Source organism: Egretta garzetta, unplaced genomic scaffold (genome assembly GCF_000687185.1).
Source record: "Egretta garzetta isolate BGI_Z169 unplaced genomic scaffold, ASM68718v1 scaffold16, whole genome shotgun sequence".
Lineage (NCBI taxonomy): Eukaryota > Metazoa > Chordata > Aves > Pelecaniformes > Ardeidae > Egretta > Egretta garzetta.
The window spans coordinates 2,760,361-2,776,556 of record NW_009260022.1 but is presented as its reverse complement, the minus strand read 5'-3'; the positions used below and the strand labels follow the sequence as shown (position 1 = coordinate 2,776,556).

Here is a 16,196-nt window from a genome sequence, read left to right as displayed (position 1 = left end):
TTGGATGGAATCGGGCCACCTAAGACAATACAACACAATTTTCAAAGCTTAAAAACCATGACCACCTCCAGATACTCTTGCTAGTCTATTTAAATCCATTTAATTTACAGCACAGCTATTTGCCTTGGTCTGAAGTGTCCATTCCCTGCTCTTTTAGAAAACTGTGTTAGGAGATAGCGGGAACCTGACAGAAAGGATTCAGGTTGAACTGTCAGCTACGTGAGGCTCATGCACCAGAAGCATACCAAATTGGCAACTACTCACATCCATACACTGGCATCAAAATTGTCACAGTGTTCATTAATTGAAGCTGAAAAGTCTCAAGGTCCTCAAATATGTGGGATTTTAAGTACTTCAGCAGGTTAGGTTACAGTGTTTCCAACCCACAAGCTGTACTGCAGTGCAATGATACCCAAGACTCCTTAAAACAACTTAGCTGGGATTCTGAAAGTTGTGTCTCAGTAGCATAGATTTCAGCTTAAGCTAATGTAATGGCTTCCCAGGCAAGCAACTGACTCTACATTTGGTCTGTCCTGCCATGGCTGGGCTGCTTTGAGTATCCAAGATAACTTTCACTCAGACCTAAGAGAACAGCTACATATTTCCTGAAAATCCTGCTATGACTCCTCTGTACCTGCAGATGCCTTAAGACCTATGGAAAAAACCTTCACCTCCAGTATTCCTACCAATATATACTATACTCCGCAATGAGAATGGCAGAAATGTTGCATTCCAGCTTTCCACTGGACATGTTTCATTATGAAATGGTAGGTGGGAAGAGTCTAGTGACCTCTGGAAATTACTTTTCATTTTTACAGATATATAATATGTAAAACAGGTCAGGTGCACAGCTGACCCATCATGGCAAGATATTTTACCAGCTTCTTTTGCAGTTTGATAATTTTCTTCCTCTGCACTGACTTTCCCCTCAGTAATGTCAGCAGTGTGTAGGAGTCCATCTTCTCTCATACGGCACCGGGGCTGTGACCCACTGCCCTAGCAGAAGAAAGTCTGTTGAGTGAGTCGTAATGGCCCTCCTAGTAAATGCTTCTCAGGAGTTGTGATTCTCTTACACTTTAGACTGGCTTTAGTATTTCCAGTCAGAACAGACTGAACAAATTGACTAGAAAGACCGCTGAAGTATGTGTCTCATGGCGAAGTGTCTTTGCTGAATATCTGCAAATCATATGAGAATACCAGCAATTTCTCTTTGTCCTAGCCAGTGAATGAACAGAGGAATTGAGAAAAAAATATGTATCTCACTGTGTTCAAGGTAAGGTTTTAGCTAGTCTGCTACAGCTGCTCTCCAGAGGTTTTATAGTTCCCCAGGCACTGGTGTGATCTGGAATTAATACTGTCAAGTACATCTGTCTGGTGGTAGAAAAGAGGAATGAAGATAGTTTGGGTGCACCCACAGCTAGCAGAATAGATCTACACATATTGCTAAAACAGAAAAATAAACTTGTAAAGATTTAATTATTTCTAACAGAAGAAATCCAGATTCTCTGTTGCTTTCTATCTCAGGCAGTCATGTGCCTTCTAGATTAAAACAAGATTAAAAAATAGAAACAGATTTACAGCACTATCGAATCAGAATGGGAGGATTTTGATTCTGCAATAGGTGACTCACGCAGTGAGGCTATATTCTTGCATAACAGGATCCCCGCAACTACTTTAGTAAAAAATAATTTCAGACAAAATAGCTATTAACTTTGGTTTGATCCTGATGGAGAGTTCACAGACAGCCTGATCCCACCATCATCCAGAGCTGTCTAAAACCTGATACAGATACAGGATGACAACATCTCTAAATTGCCTCTATGGAAGTTATAGACCATCTTGATTTAAAAGAATTTCAATCATCCCTCCTTCTCCAAAGCCAACTGTTTAATACTGGCATCTGGATGAGGAGGCACAGGAACCTGGAAAATGCTGGGGGCGAGAGGTCAGCTCACTGCCAGTGCACACAACAGCTACGAAGTTGTCCAGCACCCTCTGCACAGAAAAGCACAGCAGAATCAAACCATGACACCTTGATTCTTTTGGAAACAGGGTTCTTGCCCCACACATCACTTCAGAGGGTTCAAGAACAAGGAGCTTCTATTCATTCCCCACAGTCAGGACTTTCCAGATTTTGCAACTTCGAGCTTTTAACTATACCTTACCATGTTACATTTAAAATCTGTGTGTAAACCTCCCTGGCATGCAATGCATTACAAGTTTCTGCTCTGTACAAGCAACTTATCAAGGGATAAAACAGTCTAAAGTCACAAACATGCACTGCTACAAGTGTGATATATTTCAGCAAGGAAATACACTGTATTAATCACCATTACTATCTTGAACTAGCCTCTTTGCTTAACAAATGCTTGTTTTGAACAGCAAATAGATTCCACCTATTGACATTCTAGCTCTCAGAATATTGAATACCATGTACAGACACTGATGATACATGTATTATCTCACCTCTAGGACAACATCAGCCGCATCATGGAGACATAAGGTCAAGGTTCCCACTCGTGTCAAATTGGTTACATATGAGAAGGTTATCAGGGTGACTGTTACAATGTGATGTGTAAACATGATGCCAAAATCCTAGAGCAGCAAGAAGCAGGGGAAAAAAAAAAACAAAACAATGAACCAAACAGTGAGATTCAGTACTCATATACAAAAATGGATGGATGTTTTTTAAACCCAGCATTATGGTTATGTTACATAAAGATCCTGCCACATAAGTGCATTACATACCCCGCTAGATATTTCACTTTGAATAAAATAATCATTGTATGTTAACAAAATGCAAAAAGATTATTGAAAGCTAGGCAATATCTACATTTCTCAGTTCACAGTAACTTAACCTAATGAAGTAAACATTTGCAGCTGAAGTTACTTCGAAAAGGCATATGTGGTTACAAGTCAAGTTACACCATATTTCTCACACACCAAGCAACATAATATGCAAAATAATGTGCCATTCACAAGAGTTCAAATAGCTACAAAGGAACAGGAAACACATTTCCACTGCACTAGGAGTTATTGACAGTCACCTGACAAGCACAACTGAGCTTTCACAGAGCTGAGAATCCCAGTTCCAGCTTTTTATTTGTTTGTTTTTAATGAAGCTGCTTTGCCTTCACACTGTAACAGTCAGAAAATTCTTCAAATGAGCTGGTGCAGCTCCTCCTACTCAGATCTCATCTGCTGCCTCCCAAATGATGCAGGTTAGCTGGTCTCCAGATCAGTAACTGATTTATTTGGCCAGCAAGTAACTGCTACTATTGAAAAATACTGGGTGAAGCTCCTGTAACATCAACATTCCCGGATACATGCCAAGGGGCAGGCAAAGCAGACCCATCTGCCTGGCCTAGACTCCCAGGCCGATTACTGAGAGAACAGGACCTGCAGAGATCAAGACTCTTCTCTGCAAGGCACCAAGTCAGTCAAAAAGAAGTCTTGCTGGAGTTTGCTGAACTACCCACACAGCTTTGAGAAAGTGATATAAAAACCTCCAAAGAAAAGATCATAGGCGTGATTTGACTGGGGAGTTTGGTTTGCAAAGGGACTGAAGGTGTATGTGTCAGGCAGGAGGGCCCTACGGAACGTGCTGGTGAGCTCCCACTAATACAGGGTCAACTCCAGAACAGCAGCTGCTACAGCTGCCAACTGCTGAGTCTCTCCAATACTGGGAAGAGTTAACTGCCCCATGTCATTGTACTTCTCTTTGGGAATGCAGCAGGCACGTAGGAGGCACCACTGCTTTCAAAGATGTGCAGTGCAACTGCCTCTCAGTATCAGAATTCCGCTTCACTGCAATGTAAACCTGGAGTCCGTGGAAAAACCTGCAGCTTGAGCAGCCTCACTAACTGAATTGGGACAGGACCTCTTCCCAGCATATCACTTTATGTTTAATGCTACAATGTGCTACAAGGTGCTACTTCCTACACATACTCATCAATGGGCATTGCTAGTATCTCCAACACAAAGCTGGGGAGGGGTGGGGGGAAGAAAATAAATTAAAAAAACCCCTAAAAGCAGAGAACTGTATCCTAGTTTGGTATAAACCCAACATTTCTCAGCCAGGTTACTTGGTCCCCGGCAGTGTGGAGCACAAATACATTCAGCAGTCATCTCAAGCCATTGCTTTAAATCCATTTTCTTAAAGCAGATTGAACAAAAAGAGAATTAAAGGCTGTTTCCCTTTCTAAGAGTCTTAAGGGAAAGCAGGCGTATGGCATCTTAGTCATTTCAGTAACTACAAACCCACACATGGGGACTATTTCACCATACCATAATCAAAACAGCAAAGCACCTACCTTATTCCCTGGGATTAGAAGTTAAGTACTAGCATTGCCATATGGCCATACTGCAGCCTAGCTCTTTACCTGCTTCAGCTGCAAATGCTATGGCACTGTTCTTCATTTTTCTTCTAACTGCAATTATGTTAGCACATAGGCAGTCCAAACAGGGGAAGAAGCCAAGTAGAAAATTCTCATCTGTTTTTATAGCTGACACATTCATGTTCTACAAATACAAGACTTCTAGTCCCTCTTGGGAACTCTTCAAGGCTTTCCTGACAATATGGATTATTCCTAAGCAGCCCTAACGCTCTTGGGCAGCAGTCTTCTGCACTTCTGCATGAGTCTACTTACAGAAATGCTGTCCAGGGAACTCCTTCTCTGATAACGTTTCTTAAAAGAGACAGTTACCTGACTCTGCCAGCTCTGAAATGGAGATGCTGGACTGACCTACTGAAAATTGTTAGAAAAAAGTAGCAGAGATATAAATAAGACTACATTTGTTATTCTGGTCCTTTCTTTCCTGTTCATGACATTTCTTTACGTCAGTAATTAGTTACTAGGCTTTGAAGATGCTACCTGTTAGATTTTAATTATACATAAAGGTAATGAATACATAGAAACTAATGGTACAAGTCCCCATAATGTCAAGTGGTACTTGCGTACTGGCTTACTCAAGCACTTTCACCCATACACAGCAGAAGAGCTGTGAGGAATGAGCTTTTTCTTTTTTAAAATATATTCAAACTGTATGTATGTTTGTGCAAGATGCATTTACTCACAGCAGATTTGTAGCCTCTGGTTATAACTGCTGAAAGATATCATGCACCTGTGTCATGAAAATACGTGACTAAGAACAGGAGAAAGAACCTACTCCTGACACCATCAGTAGGAAGGACACAGGGCAGACAATGGAGAAACCCCATCGGTCTCAACTTGTAGACAAGCCCTCTGGAATCAAGTTTTCTGCTACCCACGTTTGTTTAACATGACACACTCACTGACTAACCTGCCAAGTGGCTATGGAGCATTAGTGCCACTGAAAGGCAAAACATCGTCTTCATTTGTCACTCCAGCTTCTGGAAATGGGCTTCAACAAGGAAGGGGAGTATCACCAGCTAAAGGTTTCAACCATTACAATTCTAGTAAAGGTCTGCAAAATGTACACAATCTGAATTCCTTTCCTCTGAAACAAAAGAGATCAGCTCTATGACTCTTCTGTTACTGAGTCTGAGAAAGAGATCCAGGATCCAGATTCAGTGAAATATAGCATAAATTTTCTAGAATCAAAATGGAATATTCAAGAAAATTAGCAGATACAGATTATTTTATTTTGGGAATCAGTGAACTGTCATTTTTTTTTTTAAAAAGTAAACCACAGAAGCTCTAGGAATTGCCAAATGCAAAAAGGTATGAATACACAGAAAGGTCTCCTAGATCCACAGTGTTAAAACACTGGCTGAGTAGAAATTTTACACATTCCCTTAAATAAATCGTTCAAATGTTTTTCTATGAACAATACTTCAGGTATCCAGAAAGCATGTCAATAAGCCTTACTGCTTTTAAAACTCATCAGGGGCTTTTGAGAGTAACAAAGTTCTCCGATCTATTTTATTTTTTTTTTCCTCTGTGTTTTATAAAAGAGGAGTATGGGAAGCTGGACAGAGAGCTGATCAAAAACCAAATCATGCTAGCCTGCAGTCTTTGAAAATGAAAACCCTTAAGGGTGGAACATCATTACAGCAACATAGTAGATATTTATGAAGCAAACAACATGCAGTTATAAAACCGTAGAAGTTAAATCTACTCTGTTTGCTGCCATAATGCCAATAGTAGGTCTGTGCAACAGCCTAAATTGTTTGGTCACACCTCTTCAGCCAGGCAAAAGTAATCTGGTGGAATTTACAACATCTAAATATAAACAGGTATTTGAAAGTCAGCAACTTTCCAACTGGAAGTAATTTTAAAGTCATGAATTTGCTATTAGAAAAGAATAAAACGGAGATGGAAAACAGCAAGTACACTTCTCTTGAGCTACAGCAAGTAAAAGACCAGTGCTGGAGTTAGGCCAGTGCTGAGTGCTGGTGCTTTCAGAAAAGACCTACCGCACCTCACCTTGAGAGAAACCCAGCTACATAAAAGCAAGTTGGCTGAATTCCTGCAGTGCACAAGGCTGCCAGGGCACTTTTGATCATCCCAGACTACAACACAGCCACTGCTGAATTTAAACTAAGTAAAATGATAACAAAGACTTAGATAAAAGTATTCCTCTCACTGTAACACGAAAACATCAACAGGTTTCTCAGGCTGAGAACTGTCAATCTGCTCTGTGTAAGCTGCCATGAAGTATTACAATAGCATCTGGTATTAGCTGACAAATTTCCTGCTTCTTCCTGTTAAACAGAGACTTATATGGGCACTGTTTCACATATTGCATATTGGGTACATTACGAGGTTTCCACATTTTTTAAAATAAACCTGCTCTTTTAAAGAGAACTGTTATGGTGGTGCATGAGCTGGTGTCTCTGTCAAGCTCGTACTACTTTTTGTCAACAACTGTTAAGCTCCCAGTGCTAACATTTGTCAGCTCATGGGTTTCCTTGACAGCTTGCACTTGCCCCTGGCCACAGAACAGTTTTACTGTGTGGTACCGGTGCATGGCCGCATTTCTCCAGTCTCACCTTCCTGGTTATCAACTTTGCTTACACTACAAAAAGAACCATCTCCACAGTCCAAACTGGTCAGCGATCTTACAGGTTATTTATAAATATGGCATTCCCTCTGTCTCCTGCTGGGTGCTTATAATGAAAGGCTTTTGACTTGCTATCATTGCACTGCAGATATTTCGCTCGTGCTCTCTGCTGGACACTGGATGTTCTCAGACACAGAGATGCATGTGACACTGCTTTGATCTGGTGCTCTGGGTTCAAGCACTGCAAATCTGCAGCAGGGGTGTTACTTAGCTGTTAGTGGTCCACTTCCCCACCTCCATCTCCCATTCTACTTCCACAGTAGGCTGCTACAAAGTCTTCCTGATAACAAGTACAAGTCATTTATATACAACTGAGAAACAGACTTGTAAGATTGTTTACTTGCACCTGTACTATGGACAGTGTCAGGCTTTATCTCTGTGCTCAGCTCACCAATGGGAACAAACTCTCCAAGTCATGAGGAAAAAAGCATTTGGTCATGAGATGTATTAAATGAGAAAGGTGTTACTGACCCTCCCAATGGTTCTTTTCAGAAGTGTACTTCAGCGCTAAGCCTAGATGCTGTTCAGGTAGCCTCCAATTACTCTTTACACAAGCAAAGCAACTAGTCAGGAATCAATTCAATATTCTTTAAAGATGTATTGTACTGCAAAATTGCAGTACTGTTGCAAAGGCAATGCTGTTACATTTTCCTCTCCATCAAGAGGTACACAAAGAAAAGAAAATGTAACAAGTGGCACAGTGCAGAGGGCTGAATGTGAATGTAGGAGGACTGATCAGACACAATACATTTCTGCAGCAATAACCTGAACAATTCTGTAACACTGCTGCAGAGGTTTAATTTGGGTGGATATATTGATAAATGGCTACTCAGTATTGCTGGGACCTGCAGCTTACGTATATTTGTCAATATTACTCTTGATTTAAATTCATCTCCACTATCATACAGCTCCATCAAACACTGTTTTTCTGCATCTCTGTTTTTTGAAACAGTGAAGTTGTACTCATTTCAAGCTCACAATTAACAGAACGTTTAGCATTTACAGACAATGCAAGCAAGGGGTTTACATGTATTCATCCTAAATTGTTTGTTTTGTTTACAATTTACTCTCCAATCTGGATTTAGAATTTGTGGATGTTTTCTTCAGACTTCTATTTCTGGAAAAATTTGGAAATTCAAGTAGAGGGGTGTTTTCCTGTATATGTAGCTCTGACACAAGCCTCCCAGGAGCCCACTGTGGTTTGAAATAGCAGATAAATATATTCAGGACATACTGGATCCTTCATCTACTCTTTCCAGAGTTATGCTCCTGCCAAAATTCTAGTAAATGGGGATTTTTCCATTAGCATAGCCTACAATCATTTAATTAAATGACAGTAGAAGGAGGCACATAAAAATATTATAAAATTCTTCCAAACATTTTAAACAAGTAATTTTGCAACACTAAAAAACCCTGCTCAATGGACTGTTATAAAATGACTGCTGTGCTGCTTGTTCTGCTATGCACTAGCCCTCTTCTTGGAGAATTTGGATGAAGGAATATGGAACAGGTTGCTACTGATACTGGAAAAATGCTTTTATCTGGCCAGAGTTTTATTTTCTTGATCAATAGCCCCTTAACAGCAATGCTCAGCTAGTTGAAATTTCATAGCCGTAAAGGTAAGATTAAATGAAACGTCACTTTCTGGTATTAAATGTATCCGTTTTTACCATCCCTTTGCAGAATAAATTGAAAGCCCTCATAGATCTTACCAAAGTGATACTGTGAATTTATGAGACAGTCTTGCTCTGTCATTGATATTTTATCACTTAACTCTTAGAAGAAACAGTACATCTACTAGCTACTGCGTGTTCAATTCCATTTAGGTCACTATATGAGAGCAGAAGTCTTTTTCAGCTGATGCTATTCCCCCTTGAATGTTTGATTACTCCAGGCTCTTCTTCCCATGTGCAGAAAAAACCCACATCATAGTTACAAGGAACAGAGGAAGACAAGCACTTCAAAAGCAGTTTCTCAGTGACGAATATCTGCAAGAGGCAGTGACTAGAAAGAACTCTATTTCCAGCTCACTGCACAGGTAGTACAGGTACTCCCTCAGTCAAGAAAGATATGTGCTTAAAGCTTTCAGTGTTTTTAGTCTCATTGTTCTTACCTTTCTTTTGATGTCAATGAATTGAGAAAACATTAAGGACCAGTAGAATGACAATTCAACTATGTAGTAATAATGAAGGTCAGGCATCAGTGGCTGAAAGATGGAGATGAGAAAAGGTTAATAGAGTCTAAGTGACATTACAGGCAGCTGAGGTCTATAGGAGACATGTTTAATCACAGGGGGATTAATGAATTATACATAAGCTTCCCTTGTAAGAAAAATGATGATGGTTGCCTCTCTCAAACTTTGATGGCTCTGGAAAAAAAGCTCCCCAACCTACCCTCCTCTTATGTTTTCATCTTGACAGTATTGTAATACCAAAAACTTATGATGTTGGCCATTGGAAAAAAATTATGATGTTGGAACCTAGAACTAACTAAATTCTGAGTACTCGTAAGTCTGTTTTGAAAGATTACTTGAAACATCTTGCTGTATACCAGTAATGTGGGTTTAAAGCACAGCAGAAGAAACAATGCTAGAGCAGATTAGAGAAAGGTAAGGCTAATATACAATCTCATCTGCTCATGATGAAAACGTTGTGAGCTTTTAACAGGGCTCTTTCTAATACAAAAGCAAGCCTACTTTTAAAGAATTTAACCATTTTCTGGGAACATGTTAGCATTTGGAAAGAAGAAAATAAAGTAACACTTTATCCTGGCATCTTGTTTGATATACAACAGGATTACATAGATGTTTAAAAGAAATAAAAATAATAAGACACAGGAACTTATGCACAACCAAAAGCAACCTGGGGCAACTTCAAAAAAGGTAACTGGTGGCACACATAGGCTGTTTATCCCCCCAGCCTAAGAGAGCCAGTCCTAGGTGCTACTCTAATTTCCATGTGATTGTGCCTCCCTGCTAGTCACACCTTCCATCACAGTGATAGAGGGGCACTTGCACAGGAGAAGCTCCTGAGGGATTAGATGAACCATCTCTAGAGCAGTTTGCACTGGCACAACCACACACCAAAGCAGGGCATGAGCTAGTTCCATTGCCAAGAGGCATTTCAGTTGCCTCTTTTATTCCCATTCCCTTTTGCAAACCAGTTCATTGCAGGTAAAAAACAGTCCTTAGATGCCCACTGAATGCTCTACATGGGTTATTTAAATATAGACATATGCTTATGCTTTATGAAAAATGCATACACTCAAAATCAATCTTTTAAAGCCATTTCTTGGGCCAATATAGTCCTTTTCTGACTTAGTGAGACTGCCAGTAAGCTTTTAATTAGGTGTAATTAAAAAAAGGGAAGAGAACGTGAGCTAGCAATGAACCGCGACTATTATACTCATTATTGCAAGAGAATTCACTGGGGAAAATTTCTAGTAAACCATTAAGATTGTCAGCTGCTTTATTAACAATCACATTAGTATTTCTAAACCCATATATAATGATAACAAAGGGCCATTCTAAAGATATCATGGTTTCCCTCCATGAAAAGATCATCCATGTGTGTTTAACTTAGTTTAAATGCTAGGTTTCAGTTCTCAATAGACTTAACTTCAGTAGGACTATTCTGTGCTTATGGGTAGAGTTGTCACCCAAATGATCCATTTGACTATATCCACAGCTGGATTTCTGCAATGTTGTGTTGAGTAACTTACAAAGGATTCATAGAAAACAAGAGATCAGAAATTTTATCTAGTTAAGAAAGAAAATTGAAAACCCAGTACTTAATCCAGATTAGCACCCAGTAGATATTTTTATCTCTGAGACAATGATTTTGATAATGACTTTTATTTGATGTTTTGCTTTCTGTTGGACCCTCTCCACTTGTAGCATGATTTTAGATGTAGTAAGTTTAGTTGCCACCCTCTAAAAGTTGTAAATAACTTTCTGAATGACCTTGTTCTTCTGATGAATCTGGTAAATATACAGTCTTTAACCAGTAAGATTCATGGTCTTACATCAGAAGTAAATCTCTTCTTGCATGTAATAACACAAAAATGGTAGAAAACAGGACTGAAAGGGACCAGTGACTGCAGCCATACCAATTCTGACAAACAACTGTTCCTAAAATCTGAGGGATGAAGATTCAACACTTCCCCCATTCAGTTTCTTCTGCTGCTTCTCTAATGTTACTCAGTACACCCTTCAGTCCTTGGGTGGAATTTAAGTCATTATTTCTTCTGAGGCTAAGTGACCAAATTTATTCAACCTTTCTCAGATCAAGATTTCTGGTCATTCTTGCTGAACTATCTCCACTGGACTATTTTCCAACAGGTACACAACCTTCAAGAACAGCAGCACCTAAACTGGAACACAGTTTGCCTGTCCAGGGCTGTTCACTGTTACAGGGAATTAATGTGTCTTTCAGACAATACTCTTCTTCATACTTTCCAGTCCGTCAATGAGGGGTTTTTTTTTCCCCTCCCTGCCCTTTAGGGGGGGGGAAAAAAAAAAAAAAAAAAAAAAAAAAAGCAATATGCCCCAGGTAGATTAGACTCCTTAAATTGCAAACTCTTTGATGGAGCTTTTGGAATTCAATGTCAATTATACTTGGATAGCAGCTAGCACAATGTCTCAGTGACCCCTACTGAGACTCCTGGATGCTGAATTTAAAAAAAAAAAAAAAAAAAAAAAAAAGCATTTTAAAGAAGCTCAGGTTTAGAATCAGAATTGAGACTAATTAAAAAAGCTACCAAAAGTTATCATCAAAAGTTATTACAAATTTTAAGACCATCTTACTAGGTTACATTTGAAACATTTGTTACCTCTGATTTATAACAAAAGGAAAAATCATACTTCACAACTTTAGTCTCTTGTTGCCTCCTGTTATACAAAGGGTATTAAGGAAGCAGGTGGCTCTTAGCCTAGCAATGGACATGATGGTATATACCTCTAACTCAAAAGGGCTACCCTTATGTTATTACTAATAATATGAAAAGGGAGCATTTAATTAATTCACTGATCCTCACAACATCCATGTTGAAAGTTACTTCTGTCAGACCAGGAGGCACAATGAGGCAGTGGTACAGCCAAAGCAGAGTTCTTTTCTGAAAAATACATTGAATCCTTTAGAGCAGGTTGACTGCTCTGTTTAAATACGTCCCATAGTTTAACAGCTACGCCCAGTAGTACAAACTAATGGAAAGCACAGGAGACATTTCTCAAAGCTCTTTGGGTATGCAAACTTTGGAAGCCACTGTTCATTCAGATAAAGACAGATAAAATTTCTGCCCTTCTCCTTTCACTTGTCCTGCTCCTTCTTCCCCTGGCAGAGAATAGTTTCTGGAGTTGTAAGGCTACAGTTAATCCCAGTGTTATTGCAGCACATGCATGCTGTTGAAGCAACTGTGCTGCTGTGAAAGATGGCCAGCACTTGGACCTGGGAATTAAGTATTCCTGGAACTAGTTAAAACCCTAGCAGTGCAGCAAGGAATAAATATACTGTTATTGTTCTCTTGCAGATTGTTTTAAGGAAACCGAATTCCAAACTTGAGCAAAATTTTTCTGGAGGACTGAAAGAGAGAATGAGTGCAGCAGGACACAACCTGAAAGGGCATTTTTACTTCAACAGTGGCATTCTTCTCCTTAGTAAAGGAGATAAATGACCAAAGTCTTTTCTTTGAAGGTAAGTTATATACTTTGAACTAGAACAGAGAGAAAGGCTGATGCTTTTTGAATCCATGAAAATACAGACATTGCTGAAAATAAAGACTTGAAACCATTCTCAATTCTCTCATTAATTTTACCTTCTTTTCTTGTAAGCTTCCATGAGGCCAGGACTGGACAAGCCCCTATTTCAGTACCTAAAGGAGAAACCTACCTTCTCTGTTTAGTCTCCTCTTTGATCACACCAACTGCCAGGGATTAAGTTTCACCCTGTATGTAGTATAACAACTACGAGAACTATACCGGTTTCTCCCAACCCGCTGAATCTGAGGCTTTGCTAAAACTTTCAGTATCCTCAGACCTTTGTAAAAAATGACCATTCTGTCACTGTTGCAGATGTCTGCTTTCACAGTTAGATTTCCCAGATCTGTCTTCAGATCCTGTGCTTCATCTCAAAACAGCTGTGACAGCTATATTCATCCTTTCCATCCTGAACTCAAACAACTGTATGTAGTATAACAACTACGAGAACTATACCAGTTTCTCCCAACCCGCTGAATCTGAGGATGGGGAGCATCTAGCAATGTTCTGACGTGCCAAGTAGCCCATTCACACTAACATACTGACACAAAGCTCCACCATAATAAAAACAGAGCTCTGCAGAGGTGTTGTGTTTGGTTTTAGGCAGCACTGTAACTTTTACCTGATATGGATACCCATTCCAGCACTGTCTGGTATTCCAGAGCCAGGGTGTCTGAGAGAGAAAGAAAAAAAAGGTCTGTACACACCATTTTGGGCAATACAAGTGTATATGGTTAATACAAGTGAAGGACAAAACTACAGGAACAGCTTAAAATTTGCAATTTTTTATAGAGGTTATGAAAACTGAATACAACAAAGAGGTTCCTCAAAGTTTCACAGCATGAATTAGAGCAACCTGCCTGTTCACAGAGATTTTTGGTTAGTGCACCATGACCTTACACAAATAGCTTTTGCCAGAGCGCAGGCTGAACTTGTGCTCAGCTTGTGCTCAGGGGTTCAGATCTCACATTACCTCCTCAGTAGCACCGTAAATCTTGGCCCTAAGACGCTCAAATATTTTAAAGAAGGTCTTTTGCATGTGCTGTTACATATAAGCATCCTTCCATACAGGATCCATCCTTCATCCCAGCCACATCAGCTCAAGATAGCAAATCATACCTTTTGCTTTCCTGGCTGATGACATGACCATCCAGAGATGAAAGATCTTGCTATCACACAGAAAATACTCTGATAGCTTAGGGCAACATGAAAGGTACCAGAGCGAATTTATTGTAGTATGCATTTATAGACTATTGCATTGCAAAAATCTGGGCAAACTAAAAGACTTGTGGATGTGCAGCTCTGTTATGCTTCCTGTTTCTTTGCTGCTTGCACAGATATATGTGATTATTTCTCTTTCAATGTTACAAGAGAGCCTTTTAAATTTTTTCCTGTAAGTAGGTTGTTTCTTTCAGAGTTCTTTAGTTTTTACCTCCTTTTCTGTGCAACTAAATGGACTTGAGATAGAAAATATCATATAGGCAAGCTCTTCTACCCAACATACTCAACCATTAAGTATTTCCACATTGGGCAATAAGAACATGACCAAATCAACAGCTATCAAGCAGCCACACTTCCCTTTTTGTGCATGAGCAGGAACAACTCCTTTCAGGTATGTAGGTCCTGCAAAGCACAGCTGCATCTCAGGTTTTGGCAGCATCTGGACTTTGAGAAGCAACTGTCTACAGTACAAGCACCCACCCACTGGATCTCTCACTAGAAACATGGAAGAAAACTCTGGATACAAGATCTTCGTGCAACTCCTTTACATAATCTTAACTGCTCTACATCTAAATATAAAGGGGGCAGAACATTATTAGTAGGCCTGGTAGATTAAGGCATGCATACCCTTACAGCATTAAGTGCTTCCACTAGGTTACATTTTTTCGAATTAATCCTCATTGCGTGAGAGACAGCATTGTCTTGGTTTCACCATCAGGTGGAGCAGTTCAGCTCAGGCAAAGCATAACAACAAACTCGTCCAAAATACAATGGGTGAGCATCAAACCAAATAAAATGAACACTAAGCAGAATGTTAAAGCTCCAGCCAGAGAATCAGAGTCTTTATAAATAGGAAGGATTTGTACCATATGAAAAGACAGGATAAACGCTAGCCAGAATTATAGCCCAGTTCCCAACTGATACTTTAGTTTTAATTGTGATTTGTCTTATAGAAGGTCCTTACAGCCTTTGTTGGTTAACAGGGATGTAACATGATTACTAAAGGTTCTTCCAAGTTTTTTGAATGTGTCCTTCACACAGAAAATAAGATAAAATAAAACTCGCACACCCATACCCCCAATGCTTCTGCAATGGAAAGGAGTAATTCTTACAGTAACTTGAGCAGCAAACCAACATTAAAAATAACAGACCTCCTACAGTTTCTGATATGCCTCTCACAAGGATGCTGTAAAAATTGTTAAAGTCCATCCAAACTTCTCCTTCTCTCTGTTAGGAATAATTGTTTCATGCAAGCAATTTATTTGTTCAAACATCTCCACAGTAGTTACCATGCAAAGTGAGTTCTCCTCATTTCCTGCAACAAAAAGGTCTTTGAAAACAGCCACAGCCCCTCTGCAAGTGTTACTAATATGCAGAACCTAAAATATTTCTGTCTGACAGCTGCCTAAATTAGATCCATCCAAATATTGTAGGATAATTCATAGTTTTAGCCAGGTTTGAAAAGCTGTAACTGTCTTTCATATCAGATTCCATAAGAGATAAGAGATGCTTCCTACCCAATTATTTTGCTACATAAATTACAGGTGCTAGCAAAAAAATGCACATTTTTCTCTTTCAAATATTATGACATCTTAAGGCTTCTTCAGAGAGATGCCTGCTGTAGGAGCTGCAGATACGAAGGTTTATGTGCAATTAATATGCTGAATGCTAAATAAAATAGGCCTTGCTGGAGGAACCCATAACCACAAAGCCTGAAAGGATACCACAAACTGACAAACAATATAATATATGCATTAAGCCTCAAAGACTTGCAGAACATCTGCCTCTTCTGAGCCACAGAAGGCTCAGAAAGCCATGCTGCCATCTCAGACAAAATGCTTCTGAGTAGCTGCTTGGAAACCGAATAGATTCTACATGGGCAACAGTGGCTAAGGCAGCAGGTCACCTATACCACCTTCTTACCCCTCTTTCCTCCCCAGTCTCCCCTCCCCTTTACTTGCCTTTGCATTTCCGAGTTGACTCTAACAGTTGTAGCAGCAGGGGACTTTGGTTACGCTTGCCCTGGAGGGTTTTAGGGAAGAGGTAGAGAAAGAGCTTGGTTCAAGCACAGCCCTCCCCCCTCTGACCTCCACAATGAACACAGACCTAGACTGAACCTAACTTCTCCATGTAGACCATGGTTATAGTTGGAGCAAGAAGCATCTTGTTTAGTCCT

At 39.7% G+C, this 16,196-nt stretch overlaps 1 protein-coding gene across 1 annotated transcript in view; it reads right to left on the bottom strand.

Annotated features, from left to right (window-relative positions):
* Positions 1–16,196, bottom strand: part of CERS6 (ceramide synthase 6) — an 89,510-nt gene that overhangs the window by 22,988 nt on the left and 50,326 nt on the right. The window contains exons 5-7 of the mRNA XM_009640713.1: positions 13,422–13,472; positions 9,161–9,253; positions 2,467–2,595 (exon numbers count right to left, since the gene is read on the bottom strand). Coding sequence (XP_009639008.1) covers positions 2,467–2,595; positions 9,161–9,253; positions 13,422–13,472 — 273 coding nt within the window. The remainder of the gene's footprint in view (positions 1–2,466; positions 2,596–9,160; positions 9,254–13,421; positions 13,473–16,196) is intronic.